Source organism: Herpailurus yagouaroundi, unplaced genomic scaffold (genome assembly GCF_014898765.1).
Source record: "Herpailurus yagouaroundi ecotype Mexico unplaced genomic scaffold, PumYag 530, whole genome shotgun sequence".
Taxonomy (NCBI): Eukaryota; Metazoa; Chordata; class Mammalia; order Carnivora; family Felidae; genus Herpailurus; species Herpailurus yagouaroundi.
The window spans coordinates 9,646,744-9,662,740 of record NW_024412747.1 but is presented as its reverse complement, the minus strand read 5'-3'; the positions used below and the strand labels follow the sequence as shown (position 1 = coordinate 9,662,740).

At 40.0% G+C, this 15,997-nt stretch overlaps 1 protein-coding gene across 3 annotated transcripts in view; it reads right to left on the bottom strand.

Moving 5' to 3' along the window:
- Positions 1–15,997, bottom strand: part of NUP133 (nucleoporin 133) — a 58,120-nt gene that overhangs the window by 31,856 nt on the left and 10,267 nt on the right. For all 3 annotated transcript variants that reach the window (XM_040465015.1, XM_040465017.1, XM_040465016.1), the window contains exons 7-13: positions 15,131–15,286; positions 14,748–14,818; positions 8,756–8,903; positions 6,792–6,939; positions 5,470–5,627; positions 1,798–1,889; positions 23–186 (exon numbers count right to left, since the gene is read on the bottom strand). In XM_040465015.1, coding sequence (XP_040320949.1) covers positions 23–186; positions 1,798–1,889; positions 5,470–5,627; positions 6,792–6,939; positions 8,756–8,903; positions 14,748–14,818; positions 15,131–15,286 — 937 coding nt within the window. The remainder of the gene's footprint in view (positions 1–22; positions 187–1,797; positions 1,890–5,469; positions 5,628–6,791; positions 6,940–8,755; positions 8,904–14,747; positions 14,819–15,130; positions 15,287–15,997) is intronic.

The window sequence follows — 15,997 nt, the reverse complement described above, 5'->3', positions numbered from 1 at the left end:
CATGAAAAGTAGCAGTTGTCACCCTCAGGGACAGACTCAGCCCATCGTGGGTCTGAGGCCGGGTAGTCATCCACCAGGTCCACACTGATTTGGGTAACAGCTCTGTCTAGTTCACAGTCGGAATCCAAGTCAGAGTGGGAGGAAAAGAGCTCATCAACCATCATTTGAGCATGACTTAGGTCTTTTCTGAAATAAAATGGGAACACAGAAGTATTAAAGGAGGCAAACATTCTCAAAATTCACCACATAAACATTCATTGGGAAACTCCCGTATTTTAGCCCAAAGTTAACAACGTTATTAAAACGTTAAAACAACATTATTAAAAGTTAGCAACATTTCTTTAAAAGGGACACAAGGGGCGCCTGGCTGGCTCTGTCGGTTATATGTCTGGCTCTTGATTTTGGATCAGGTCATGGCCTCATGGGTCGTGAGTTTGAGCCCCACGTCTGGCTCTGCCCTGGCAGTGCAGAGCCTGTTTGAGATTCTCTGTCTCCCTCTCTCTCTCCTCCTCTCCGCTTGCTATCTCTTTCTCTCTCTAAACAAACATTAAAAACATAAATAAAAGAGAGACACCTGTTATGCATTTATTAGTTCAACAAATATATGTCGAGTACTTACAACACACCAGGGACTGGAGGCAGAAGGACAGGACACTGAGAACACACTCCAAGGCTTCACAAAGGATACGGTGTCACAAGGAGCCAGAGAGTTAAACAAGCAGTCACACGTACCCCGTGACAAGGAAAGGGGAGCGCTACAGAACACACCGAAGGGAAACCAAAACCGTCCAAGGGGCAGGGAAAACCTCCCGGAGGAAGACATGGATAAGCAGAGGCCTGTAGTCAAGGAAGAAGAGCAGCGAGGCCGAGGGACTATGAGGAAGGACACACGGTGGCAGAGAGAGCACACCTCACCCCCATGAGCAGGAATGTCTGCATCTTAGGAAAGAACTGAGGCCACGGGAAGGAGGAGAACACCCAGGGGGGAGAGCCTGCTAGAAGATGAGAGGGCACACGAGCAGAGACATGACCAGCCAGAGACCCTAAATGTGGGCAAGTCTAGCCTGGGTGGCTGGCAGCTGATCACAGACAGCGAGTCCACATGAGCCCAACCCCTGAACAGCCAGACTGCAGAATCATGAGCTGTGTTAAATAAGCTGCTAAGTTCTTGGGTGATTTTGTACAGAACAAAACCCAATGAATAGGCCAAGTCTCACTTCTTTATAACATCGCTAAACCTCTGTATGCAACTTATTTGCCTTCACAGTACACATAAAACATGTTTGCAAGAGGTCTTCCACGATCACCATTTTTTTTAAAAATTTTTTTCTAAATATTTATTTAGTTTTGAGAGTGAGAGAGACAGAGCATGAACATGGGAGGGGCAGAGAGAGGAGGAGACACAGAATCTAAAGCAGGCTCCAGGCTCTGAGCTGTCAGAACAGAGCCCGACGTGGGGCTCCAACTCACAAACCGCGAGATCGTGACCTGAGCTGAAGTCACTCAGCCGGCTGAGCCACCCAGGCGCCCCCCCACGATCACCATTTTTAACAGCACGTTGTTACCCATTAAGTGGAGAGGCTTTGTCACACCATGTTTTTTCCTAGACCAGCTGGAAGCCTCTTGTGCCTACCAAGTGCAGAGTAAGTTTGGTAAAGCACCGAAGCTCAGAAAAACATCCGCTCCTTGGTGGCAGCATTCTTCCAACTTGCTCACCAGTCAACAAATAAGGAACGCACGTCAGTAAAATGTGTGCTCAGACATCAACTAAGCCATAATTTAAAAAACTTTTCATACCTGCAGTATTGCAGAAAAGCAGCTTTTAACACTTTAGTTTTATCTTCCTGGGCTATGGTTTCATTCTTTGTAGAAGCCTCAAAAACCATACTCTGTCAAATAAAAAACTGTAATTTAGAGGTGAAGGTATCAGAATATTCCAAATTACTGGAATTTAGAATAGAAACTGGACCCACCTATGACAGCAACAACACAGATGCACAAACTGTTTACCATACACTTTATACCAGTGGTTTATATACTTAAGACATTGAAACAAGATAAAATGGACCAAATGGTATATATAACCAAAGCAGTCTTGGAAAAGAAAAAATTGAAGTATCACAATCCTAGTTATCAAGTTATGCTACAAAGCTGTAGTAATCAGGAGCGCCTGGGTGGCTCAGTAGGTTGAGTGTCCGACTTTAGCTCAGGCCATGATCTCACAGTTCGTGGCTTCGAGCCCTGCATCGGGCTCTGTGCTAACAGCTCGAAGCCTGGAGCCTGGAGCCTGCTTCAGATTCTGTGTCCCCCCCACCCCTCTCTCTGCCCCTCCCCTGCTCACACTCTGTCTCTCTCTCTTTCTCTCTCTCTCTCAAAAATAAACATTTAAAAAAAATTGCAAAGCTGTAGTAATCAAAACAGTATGGTACTGGCACAAAAACAGGCACACAGATCAATGGAACAGAACAGACAGCCCAGAAATAAATGCACAATTATATGATCAATTTATCTTTGACAAAGGAGGCAAGAATAGGCATGGGAAAAAGTCTCTTTAACAAATGGTGATGGGAAAACTGGACAGCTACATGCAAAAGAATGAAACTGGACTACTTTCTTACACTAAACACAAAAATAAACTCAAAGTTTGATTAAGGACCTAAACGTGAGACCAGAAACAATAAAAATCCTAGAAGAGAGCACAGGCAGTAATTTCTCTGACATCCACATTTCTCTAGATATGTACGCTAAGGCCAAGGTAACAAAAGCAAAAATAAACTATTGGGACTAACTCAAAAAGCTTCTGCACAACAAATGAAACAATAAAACTAAAAGACAACCTACTAAATGGAAGACATTTGCAAATGACGTATCTGACAAAGGGTTACTAGTCACAGTACATAAAGAACTGATATAACACCCAAAAACCAAACAACTCAATTAAAAAATGAGAAGACATGAACAGACATTTCTTCAAAGACACACAGATGGCCAACAGACGCATGAAAAGATGCTCAACATCACTCATCATCAGAGAAATACTAATCAAAACCACACTGAGATATAACGTCACCCCTGTCAGAATGGCTAAAATCAAAAACAAGAAACGATAAGTGTTGGCAAGAATGTGGGCAAAAAAGGGACCCCCGTGCCCTGTTGGTAGGGATGCAAACTGGTGCAGCCACTGTGGAAAATAGTATGGAGATTCCTCAAAAAGTTAAAAGTACAACTACCTTGGAGTGCCTGGGTGGCTCAGTTAAGTGTCTGACTCTCAATTTCGGCTCAGGTCATGATCTCACGGTTTGTGGGATGGAGCCCTGAGTCTGGCTCTGCACTGGGTGTGGAGCCTGCTGAAGATCTGCCTCTCCTTCTGCCCCTCTCCCACTCACACGCACACTTGGAGATCTACCCTTCAATCCAGCAATCACACTACTGGATATTTACCAAAAGAATACAAAACACTAATTCAAAAACATATATGAACTCCTATGTTTAGTTCAGCATTACTTAAAAGAGCCAAATTATGGGAGCAGCCCAAGTGTCCATCAACAGATGAATGGATAAAGAAGATGTATACACACACACACACACACACACACACACACACACACACACACACACAATGGGATATTACTCAGCCATAAAAATGAATGAATATTTGCAATTTACAACAACATGGATGGATCTAGGAAGTATAATGCTAAATGAAGTCAGTCAGAGAAAAACAAATACCGTATGATTTCACTCACGTGGAGGAAACAAAACAAACGAACAAAGAAAAAAAAGAGACAAAGTGAAAAATAGACTCGACAACTACAGAGAACAAACTGGTGGTAACCAGAGGAGAGGTGAGTGGGGGGACGGGTAAAACAGGTGAAGGGGATTAAGAGCACATTTATCATAAGGAGCACTGAGTAATGTATAGAATTACTGAATCACTACATTGTATACCTGGAACTAATGTAACACTTTATGTTAACTATCCTGGAATAAAAATAAAAATAAAGAATATGAATCGACTCATACAATTTGTTTTTAAAAAAAGATATATATAACTCAGGGATTATATTGTGAGTAAAACTATCTGGGGGTTTCATCATAAGCCACACAACCTCTCATAGGTTTGCTCTCACACAGTTCACCACAATGTATATTACTAACAATAACGGTTGATTTCAGGCTTAAACAGGGATTTAGAAAAATTTTAAAGAAGTAGAATGCTCTAAGATAGCTTCAGAACATAAGGCAGTATTACAAAACCACAAGGCTACAAAAGAATAAAAGCAAAAAAATTGTTACTTTCCGTTGAAACTACCAAGTCATTCCAATTTCGAATTACAGAAATAGTCTATATATTTCACATTCTATTCAAATGGAAATTGCCCCCCCATGATATTAATTTAGTCTTCTGTACGAGAATGATACAAATCTACAGATCAGGGTATTCTGTGTTTCAAGACAGAAAAAAAACTGATGGTTTGTATCCCACTCTCCCTTTCAAAATAATCCCACAATAGCAGGAAGCACAACCACCCAAACATCTGTGATTCCGACTACAACACATGGCGATGGAAAAACCAGAAGAAGGAAAGGCAGATGAAAGAGCAGAGAGGACACAAAGCAAATCGGTGTGGGTGGTGCAGGGACAGATCCTGGTGGGGATTTGTGGACAATGAAAAGAAAAATTCCAAGATGATCATAGTCGTAGAACTTCTAGAGATTTGACTATGGGGAAAACCATATGGAAAGGCACTTAAACAGCCGCTGGAGGCTGTTAGAAGATGGGCCAGATACTAAAGAATGAAAGCAAATACAAAATTAGTCCATTAAAAACTCCAAGAATCACATAAAATTGAATAACGAAGGAAACGTAATCAGTACATTACTTGACTCAGTGAGCCATAAATACTCACATTGCCATTAAAGGAAAAAAATTTATACTGGGACAATATAGGCAGAGGAAGGAGTGTAAGTTACCCTAAATCCTTACCTTCTATACTAGGAAATCAAGAGGTGTCTAAAACTGGTAAATTAAGAGATAGCAACATACGATGTTACTTAGAAATATGGAAAAAAACACCAGAAGACACGGCTCAAAGACCTAAAAGGAGTTGCTTCTGTAAAGGAGGACAGAGGAGATAAGGGAGATAAAAGAATTATGTTTCATCACAACTCTTTTAAACTGTTCAACTAAAACATTTGTGGGAAATATCTAGGGGCACCTGGGTGGCTCAGTCGGTTAAGCGTCTGACTTCGGCTCAGGTCATGATCTCGTGGTTCATGAGTTTGAGCCCCGTGTCTGGCTCTGTGCTGACAGCTCAGAGCCTGGAGCCTGCTTCGGATTCTGTCTCTCCCTCTCTCTCTGCCCCTTCCCTGCTCACACTCTGTCTGTCTCTCAAAAATAAACATTAAAACAATTTTTTTAAAGGAATACTCTAATAAAAACTAAAAAGTCTTATGGAACTGCATTACCTCATTGCTGGGTCCAGCAACTGAAGATGCTAGGGATTCTTCAAGGTCTTCTGCTAATATGGATGCATTTTCCCTTGATGTAATAGACACCAACCCACTGTTTCTAGAAAAAAGAATAGGAAGACCACCACAGGAACCAGCTCCTAAAATACTATCTCCTAAAAGAAAGAAAAATATACAAAAATACATAACAAAACAACAAAAAAAAAATGTTTTCTAAAATCTACCACTCTAGGGGCACCTGGATGGCTCAGTAGAGTATCTGACTCTTGTTTTCAGCTCAGGTCGTGATCCCAGGGGTGTGGGATTGAGCCCTGACAGCGCAGAGCCTGCTTGAGATTCACTCTCTCTCTGCCCCTCCCCTGCACACACACTCTCTCTCTAAAAAAATAAAATATAAATATAACCTACCACCTTAAGCAAAAAATCATTTTGCTATAATAAAAACAATTTTTCCCTTTACAATATTCCTACTTAGAACTCAGCTTTTTAAAAACTTTATTTGAGAGACAGAGAGAGAGAGAGCGAGCGAGCGAGCAGGGGGAAAGGGCAGAGGGAGGGAGAGAATGCCGGGCGGGCTCCACACCAAGTGTGGAGCCTGATCTAGGGCTCGATGCCTCGACTGAGAGATCATGACCTGAGCCAATATCAAGAGTCAGATGCTCAACTGACTGAGCCACCTAGGTGCCCTGTATTTTTACTTACTAAGTAAGCCAAAGGGGAAGGAAAAAAAGTCTATGCTTGCTCAATGCCTTAATAACAATCTCCCTACCCAAAGTCAAGGCTCTCGTGTTTAAACTAGAAAATCTATGTTCCATCTTACTGCCCAACTTGGATTTTGCACTATGCCCAATCTCTTTAGATTAAAATTCCTAATGAGACTACCTGCTTGGCTGTTTTTTTTGTTTTTCCTCCACTCTTGGCTGGCTCCCCTCGCCCCCATTCCAGTCCCCCTGCATGAGTCCAGCACCTGGGATTCTTCTTATCCAGAGATCTGGACAAACTTCCTTAAAGAACAGCAACTCAGGATAAGTTATTATAACTAGGAATAAGCAATTACTTCTCTTACCATTGGTTCTTTCCTTCCTGGCTTCTTTTGGAGAAAATGTTACTATTTTTTGCCCAAAACACTTTGGGAATTTACTACCCTTTTGGTTTTTCAGTAGGGTTAGGACTTCAGCTACCACTGGTATCGTACAGAATGAATGTCTCAATAACACTTGGAGGTATCATGCTTAAAATAACACTTATGGAAAGACAATAAAAACTGCTAGGAATGACTAATGAGTCGTTAATCATCCTTTCTAAAGCTGATACTATACCTTGTGTATTAAAGACAATTTTCTCCCGAGGAAGAGAAAACTTCCCAGTTCCAGTGGAGCACACATAGACGGCACTCTCAGTATACAGATAAGCAGTCTGGTTTGAAAAGTTTGGGACCATCAGCCGACACATAATCAAGTCTTCAGACTGAAAATGAAAGATTATATTTAATGAGAATTAGAACAGAAATACTTGTTTGTATAACTTTGTTCTTTACATTTTTGTTTACTATCTCATAAAAATGATAAAATAATTCAGATTGTCCTTATGAAAACCTAAACACTACCCTTGGGATGATTTATAAAATAAGTTTACAAACATCAATTGGAGAAATCATTTGTAGACCTGTAAATAATTAGCTAATTTTGAAAATAATTCCACGGTGATTTTAACTAAAAGCCTATAACAAATGTGAGAAAAGAAATAAAATATTTAAGAAACAAAACAGATGAACATAGGGGAAGAGAAGCAAAAATAAGATAACAGAGAGGGAACTAAACCATAAGAGACTTTTTTTTTTTTTAATTTATTTATTTTTTTAATTTTTGGGACAGAGAGAGACAGAGCATGAACGGGGGAGGGGCAGAGAGAGAGGGAGACACAGAATCGGAAACAGGCTCCAGGCTCGGAGCCATCAGTCCAGAGCCTGACGCGGGGCTCGAACTCACGGACAGCGAGATCGTGACCTGGCTGAAGTCGGACGCTCAACCGACTGTGCCACAACCCTAACCCTAACCCTAACCAGGCGCCCCCGTAAGAGACTCTTAAACACAGAAAATAAACTGAGGGTTGCTGGGGGGAGCGGGGTGGGGGATGGGCTAAATGGGTGTTGGCCATTAAGGAGGGTACTCATTGGGATGAGCACTGGCTGTAGTATGGAAATGATGGGTCACTAAAATCTACTGAAGCCATTATTACACTATATGTTAACTAACTTGGATTTAAAATAATTTATTAATTAAAAAATGAAAAAAAAAACCCAAAACAAAAATAAACATTAAAAAAAAAAAGACATAAAAAAATTAATTATATTATTGATTTAGAATTGGCAAATACTTTATAAATGATCCCTGGTAAACATTTAGGTTCTTACTTCACTGTGAAGATATCAAGCACAAGAAAATAGAGTTCATTTGTTCATATATAAAGTCAGAAGCAAAAATAGAAATACGACCTAATTAAATGAAATCAGCAAATATATACTGTTATTAAAGAAGTAATTTTATAAATAAAACATGAAAAGGGATATCCTGTGATTTCATTCTGAAATTGTTTGCTTTATACCTCTTTTGCACTGCCTAAAAACTCTTAACAATGAGCATGTTTTTCCTGCATAATCAGAACTATGAGGTTTATTTGGAATAAAAGAACAAATTAAATGATTTCCTTACAGTATTTAGTTACAGTCATATTAAGAATAAGAATTTAACAAAATTTGATATTATACCACGTAAGGTCAAATGAAATGAATTTACAGTTAAGACATCATTGTTTTTTTAAATTTTTTAAATCTTTATTTTTGAGAGAGAGAGACAGCATGAGCGGGGGAGGGGCAGAGAGAGAGAGGGAGACACAGAATCTGAAGCAGGCTCCAGGCCCTGAGTTGTCAGCACAGAGTCTGACGCGGGGCTCAAACCCATGAACCTGAGCCGAAGTCAGATGCTCAACCACCTGAGCCACCCCTGTTAAGGTATCATTATTAAACAATACTTACAATATTAAACAACTGCTTCCTGTCAGCTGCTTCCACTCTCATTTAGCTAAGGTTGCGCAAAGGAACGAATCTAAGATGGCAAACAAAATGCAATGCCTAAACACTGGCTATTTAAAAATATTTCCAAGCCCCGCAGATCAATCTCCTAAAGAGATTTGACCCTGCAATGGTTAAGACAAACAACTCGAATGAGTTGAGTTACTCTGATGTTACTGTCATCTGTAATTTAATTTACGATAGAAATCTTACCTGAAAAGGTGGATTATACTGAGTGACTTCTACAGTTACTACATCAGACATTTGGTGGCCATTATCTTCTACTGTTATCAGAGAGTAATAGATGAGACACGGACTGTCCGCTGGGTGCCATGCAGCTGCCAAAATCAGGAGCCCATCACTAATCAATGAGAAAGAAAGATCTATAGCTCTTTGGAAAACAGCTTGTCTTCTCATATAGTTAAATATACACTGACCATATGACCTAGCAATCCCACTCCTAGATATTTACCCAAGACAAACAGAAACTTAAGTTCACACAAAAACCTGTGTGCCAATAGGTAGAGTAGCTTTATTCGTAACTGCCTAAAACTGGAAGCTCAAGATCCTTCAGCTGCTGAACTGATGAGCCCTGGTAATTCTACACAGTGTGTCACTACTCAGCAGTAAAAAGGAAGAAACTACTGAATGAATGTCAAATGCATTATGCCAGTCTCAAAAGGCTCGAATACTATATAATCCCACTTATATGGCATTCTGAAAAAGGTAAAACTCCAGGGACTGAAAACACATCAATAGTTGCCAGGGGCTGAAAGAAGAGGAGGGGTTGATTACAAAGGGGCATGAAGGAATTTTTGGGGTGATGGAACTATTCCTCTTCTTGACTGTATCCCAAATGAGTGTGCATTTGTCAAAACTCATTGAATTATACACTAAAATGGGTGGATTTTACTGTATATAAAATAAGCTCAATAAATCTGACTTAAGAAACCATCAAATTGGGGCATCTGGGTGGGTCAGTCGGTTAAGCGTCCGACTTCCAGCTCAGGTCATGATCTCACGGTCTTTGAGTTCGAGCCCCGTGTCAGGCTTTGTGCTGACAGCTCAGAGCCTGGAGCCTGCTTTGGATTCTGTGTCTCCCTCTCTTTCTGCCCCTCCCCCGCTTATGCTGTCTCTCTCTCAAAAATAAACATTACAAAAAAATTTAAAAAAATATCAAATCATCAAATTCAGGGGTTGGCAAAGCATAACCCTCACTGTGCCCAAGTGAGTTTTTATAAATGAAGTTTTACTGGAATACAGCCACATCCACCTATTTCTATACTGTCCATGGATGCTTTTGTGCTATCACTGATTGAGTACAATAATTTCAGTGAAGGCCACAATGGCCCCCAAAGCCTAAAATAGCCAGTCTGGGGCCCTTCACAGAAAAGGTTGCCAAACCCTGGCCTAATCTGTTCTTTGAAGTTTACTTTGGTCCAGAAGAACATTTTGTTTTTAATAGTCAGTTACAGAAATCTCCATGTGAAGACAAACCTTTTTCTCTCTTAAAGCTTCTATGTTCCTCTCAAGTCTATCAAAATTGTTGCCCTCAAAAAGAATTAAATGGTCTCTACCCTTAACCCCTCCGGAACTTTGAGTAGTGTTAATTATTAGCCACTTCCATTCAAGTCTCAGAAATATTAACAGGGTGGTAAGCGCCCTCTACTGACAACTAAAAACAAGAAATGGAGGGTGGGGAGGGGAGTGGGGAACCAAACGAAAAAACCAAGAAAGTGGGAGCCAGGGACTCAGTGACACACCACTCCAAACCAAGCAGTCCTAACGTGGCTCTTACTTCTTTTCCACTGTTTTCTTCACCCAATTCCTGAACCTTTATCAGTTCTACTTGGACTCTTGAAAGAAATCTAAAAATATTGGTCCAAATTTGTAACATACGGGCAATGACCTGGAGAGCTAATACAGGACATCGAAGAATGTTACGCATAAAAAGGAACTAATGGATTAACGACCCAAATGTGAGACCTGAAATCATAAAACTCCTAAAAGAAAACACAGGCAGTAATCTCTCGGGCAGCAGCTTTAGCAACATATTTATGAGTATGCCTCTTCAGGGAAGGGAAACAAAAGCAAAATAAAGTTATTGAGGCTACAACAAAATAAAAAGCTTTTGCATGATAAAAGAAATTATCAACAAAACAAAAAGGCAACTCATTGAATGGAATTTTGCAAATAATATATCGGATAAAGGGTCAATACCTAAAATATGTGGAGACATACAACTCAACACCAAAAACCCAAAAACCCAATTTAAAAATGGGTAGAGGGCCTGAATAGACATTTTTTTAAATGTTTATTATTTATTTTTGAGGAAGACACAGTGTGGGAGGGAGAGAGGCAGAGAGAGAGGGAGACACAGATCCGAAGCAGGCTCTAGGCTCCAAGCTTTCAGCACAGAGCCCAACACAGGGCTCGAACCCACGAACCATGAGATCATGACGTGAGCCAAAGTTGGATGCTTAACCAACTGAGCCACCCAAGTGCCCCTGAATAGACATTTTTCTAAAGTAGACATACAGATGGCCAACAGCCATATAAAAAGATGCTCAACATTAGTAATCATCAGGGAAATGCATATCAAAACCACAATGAGATAACACCTTACACCTATCAGAATGGCTAAAATCAAAAAGACAAGCATTAACAAGTGTTGGTAAGGATGTGGAGAAAAAGGAGCCCTCAAACTCTGTTGGTGGGAATGCAAACCTGGTGCAGCCACTATGGAAAATAGTATAGAAGTTTCCTGAAAAATTAAAAATTGAAATACTATATGATCCAGTAATTCCACTATTGTGTATTTATCCAAACAAAATGAAACCCTAATTCAAAAAATATATGCACCCCTATGTTTATTTTATTTTGAGACAGAGAGAGAGAGAGAGAGAGAGAGAGCAAGCAGGGGAGGGGCAGAGAGAAAGGAGGACAAAGGATCTGAAGCGGGCTCTGTGCTGACAGCAGCGAGCCCGATGTGGGGCTCGAACCCATGAACTGTGACATCATGACCTAAGCCAAAGTCAGATGTTTAACTGACTGAGCCACCTAGGCGCCTCACCCCTATGTTTAATTCAGCATTGTTTACAACAGCTGAGATATGGAATCAACCCCAGTGCCCATTAACAAATGAATGGATAAAGAAGACGGAATATTACCCAGCCATAAAAAAGAATGAGATCCTGCTATCTGTGACAACACGAATGGAACTACAGGGTATTATGCTAAGTGAAATAAGTCAGACACAGAAAGACAAATACCATACAATTTCACTTACATGTGGAATCTTAAAAACAAAACAAATGAACAAAAACAAAAGAAGACTCCCCAGAAGGGAGGTGGGTGAGGGAATGGGTGAAATAAAGCGGGCTAAGAAGTACAAACTTTCAGTTATACAATAAACAAGTCACAGAGATGAAAAGTATTGCCAAAACACAACACGAAAAAGGAACTGAGCGAGCTCCTGGAGAATGCAGTCTTAAAAATACCAAGGACGGAGGTACAGTTGGTTACACTGATGATAAGACTCTACGTTGAAGTTACTTTAAAGACTGCATCAGGGCACCTCAGTGGCTCAGTCAGTTAAGTGTCGAACTCTTGGTTTCTGCTCATGTCATGATCTCACAGTTCGTGAGTTCGAGCCCCATGCTGGGCTCTGCACTGACAGTGTGGAACCTGCTTGGGATTCTCTCTTTCCCTCTCTCTCCACCTCTCCTTCTCTCTAAAAATTAACATTAAAAAATAAATAAATAAAAATAAAATAAAGACTACATCATTGAGTGATAAGGAGCGCCCACCAAGTCATGGAGACACATCTAACAGAATTCCTTAGAGAGTGGTGCTAAGCCAGGTTTGACATCTTTAGAAAAACACTGTCACATTCTAAAAAACATGAAGCTGTTTTAGGTAGTAGAGATAGATGACAGAACAATAGATAATGAAAATTTTGCAAACCAGCAAAAATTTAACAAATTTTTATGTGAGTATATACATAATACATTTATGATTTAAAAAATCCAACTTCATATCTAGAATGAAGCTATCTGAGGGGCGTCTGGGTGGCTCAGTCAGTTAAGCGTCCGACTTTGGCTGAAATCATGATCTTGTGGTTCGGTTCATGAGTTTGAGCCCCACGTTGGGCTCTGCGCTGACAGCTCAGGGCCTGGAGCCTGCTTTGATTCTGTGTCTCCCTCTCTCTGCTACTCTCCCACTCACACTCTGTCTGTCTGTCTGTCTCTCTCTCTCAAAGATAAACATTAAAAAAAAAAATTAAAATGAATGGAATGGAATGGAATGGAATGGAATGGAATGGAATGAAATGAAGCTATCTGAGGGGAGCCTAGGTGGTTCAATCAGTTAAGGGTCCGACTTCGGCTCAGGTCATGATCTCATGGTTTGTGAGTTCGAGCACCGCACTGGGCTCTGTGCTGACAGCTCAGAGCCTGGAGCCTGTTACAGATTCTGTGTCTCCCTCTCTCTCTGCCCCTCCCCAACTTGTGCCTCTCTCTCAAAATTAAATTAGCTTAAAAAATATAAAATAAATAAAATAAAATAAAATAAAACAAATAAAATAAAATAAAATGAATCTGAGTTGTGTCAATAATAATCTAGTAAAAGAACTTATAAGCCTGCTCACTGAAAATATAAGCCTTGGTTGCAAACCTGGCCAAAATGAGCAACAGATCAAGGAGCATCCATAAGCATTGGGAAGGCAAACACTATTCTTTTTTTTTTTTTTAAGTTTTTTTGATGTTTTTATTTATTTTTGAGAGAGAAAAAGAGAGAGAGCGTGAGCGGGGGAGGGGCAGAGAGAGGGACACACAGAATCCGAAGCAGGCTCCAGGCTCTGAGATGTCAGCACAGAGCCCGACAGGGGGCTCGAACTCACAAACCGTGAGATCATGACCTGAGCCGAAGTCAGACACTTAACCGACTGAGCCACCCAGGTGCCTCAACAAACACTATTCTTAAGTGAAGAAACATATGCAGACACGGATACTCCATATGGATCACTAGAGGGTCCAGAAGGAGAACAAGAGCCGTGTCTTGTAAACCCCACAAGCATCTTGTTAGCATCACAAAAATGGGGGAAAGGAGCTTGGGGTTTGGCCCAGTACAGCAATTCCTAAGTATGTTTCTCTTTTCTGTTTTCAGCCCACGTCTCCATTCTGAAAAGTGTATGTGGAAAAATGTTTGCATCGTATGCCCACGTGGGTTGCGTCCTACCAGCAGTTCTAAATCTCTCAAAGTCTGGTAAAGACAAAGGAAAACAGATAAACTATATTTAATTAAACCATACATGAGAATTCAGTATATACTATTGTTTATACCTCTTTGATAGTTTATATAAGGTTTTCAGAAACTATAAAGAAGGATCTTACTGACATTCTCAAGAGCCTGAGAGAGAAAAATGATACAGCAAAACTATAATATCCTTCCAAGAAATAAGAATTTGTTCTACTAAATTAAATTACCCTAAAACACATAAAAACTGCCTTTAACTTCTGGTAAGTTGTGTTTTGAAGGATTCCAAGTCATACATTGGCACTGATTACGAACTTTCTCATGGAAGCCATGTTACGAATGATTTTTAAGTTCCATATGACCTTTGGTATTAAGACTAAGTAAGACAGGATATATTAACTTTATCAGACTAACCTGGGATCTTAAGCACCACTTAGAGCCTTGTTTCTAAGAGGAAATTCACTGGGACTATAAACTCTGAGTTCTAACGTGTATTGCCAAGACAAAACCTCACCCCACCTTCCTTTCTGCAATACAGCCACAAACACAGGCTTACTAAAGCAAAAGATGTGGACAAGTATGCCTGGTATCTCCACTGAGAAGAGAAGGAGGACAGCACGGAGCACCCACAGCAGCAGGGAGGGCATTTCTTAGCACGAAGAAAGAGAAGCTCCAGCCATGAGAGCAGGAAAGATGAGTCTTGAACTAGGGCAGGCAAGTAATATAAGAATACACAGCTGAAGGCTGAGAACTGCCTACATTTGTCAAACGAACCAGCGTCTCTAGACAAAGAACATAAAATCATTGAGTGAGGTATATTGAGTACTTCATTGAGTATGAAAGGATTAGCATTAGAAGAACAAATAGCAAGACTGCTCATCATTTTATAATAAACATTATTTTCCCAAACAACAATCTATATTCTTTATGAGACAAGCTAACTGCTTACCAGTTCTGCTTCAAATCCAAATACCGAATGTTGACCCCTTCTTTAATAGCTTCGTAGTTACTCTCAGATCCCTACGTGAAAACATCAATAACGTAAGTTCCTGGAGTGTAAGGATTTCTTTTCAACTTTGTATTCCCAGCACCTACTAAAATAATTTGAACTACGGTTCAAATAGTTATTAAATAAATAAAAATAATGGATGCATTTTAAAAATTATTAGGTAAATCAGTGAGTTCCACCATTTCTAGAGATTGAATGCGCCCTCTCTGTTTATCTGATGGCTAAAAACAGTGCATTGCAATGTCATCTAAATAATGAGAGAAACTAGCATTCTCATATAACCATAAATGTGAATTACAGAAATGAATATTATTGTTCCTTACCCAAATAGCATCAGTAATGTTTTCCTTCAGAGCTCTGTTTATATCCCAACTATGTGCTTGTTTTTCTGAAGAATCATCTAATTCCCATTTACTGATGTTTGAACTTGTCAGGCTATAAAAACTTGCTCTGTCTCTATCCCAAAGGACACTTGAAAGCTGTATGGAGAGAAGAAAAAGGTTAAGTTTATAGATTTTTTTTAGTTCTAATGTTAATGAACTATTTTTCTGAAATCTAAATTTTATATATTTTGTGAGTATTCTATTAGTAATCTTAGCAGAATTCTTCATTTAGGATTCAAAGAAAGGAGTGATCCTAAAATGGACCTTGAAAGCCAGGTCAGATTTTCATAGGCAGAAATATAAAAGCAGACAGCCCATAAAGAGCACAGTTGGGAGTTAGGAAAGTTATAAGGTCTTTCAAAGAGCAACCAGTAGTCCTGTTACATTGGAAATAATGCTCAATGTTACAAGTAGAAATAATGCTCAAATGAAACATGAGGGACACATGGCAGAGAGTCGGGAATATGAGTTTGTAAACCTAGTAAGCAAGGGAGATATTCTCAATGGCTTTTGAACTCAAGAGCTGTGTTACAGGAAAGTGAATGTGGCAGGGATGTGTATAGTTAGTTACACGTAGGCAGATTATTTTGCCTTTTCAAGTATACACTTGGTTATGAAGTACAGACGTGTTTTTTTTTTTTTTTTAAGGTGGGCACACGACTGTTTTGAGCTGAAGCCCTAATTTTCTCCGTTTCTCTTGTCACCATGATTCTGGCCACTAATGGGTAAGGAGGCTGACGGTGAGTGAACGGAACTGGCACCAAGAGCTTAGGGGAAATTTAGCAAGAGTATAGATTAGGGCATAAC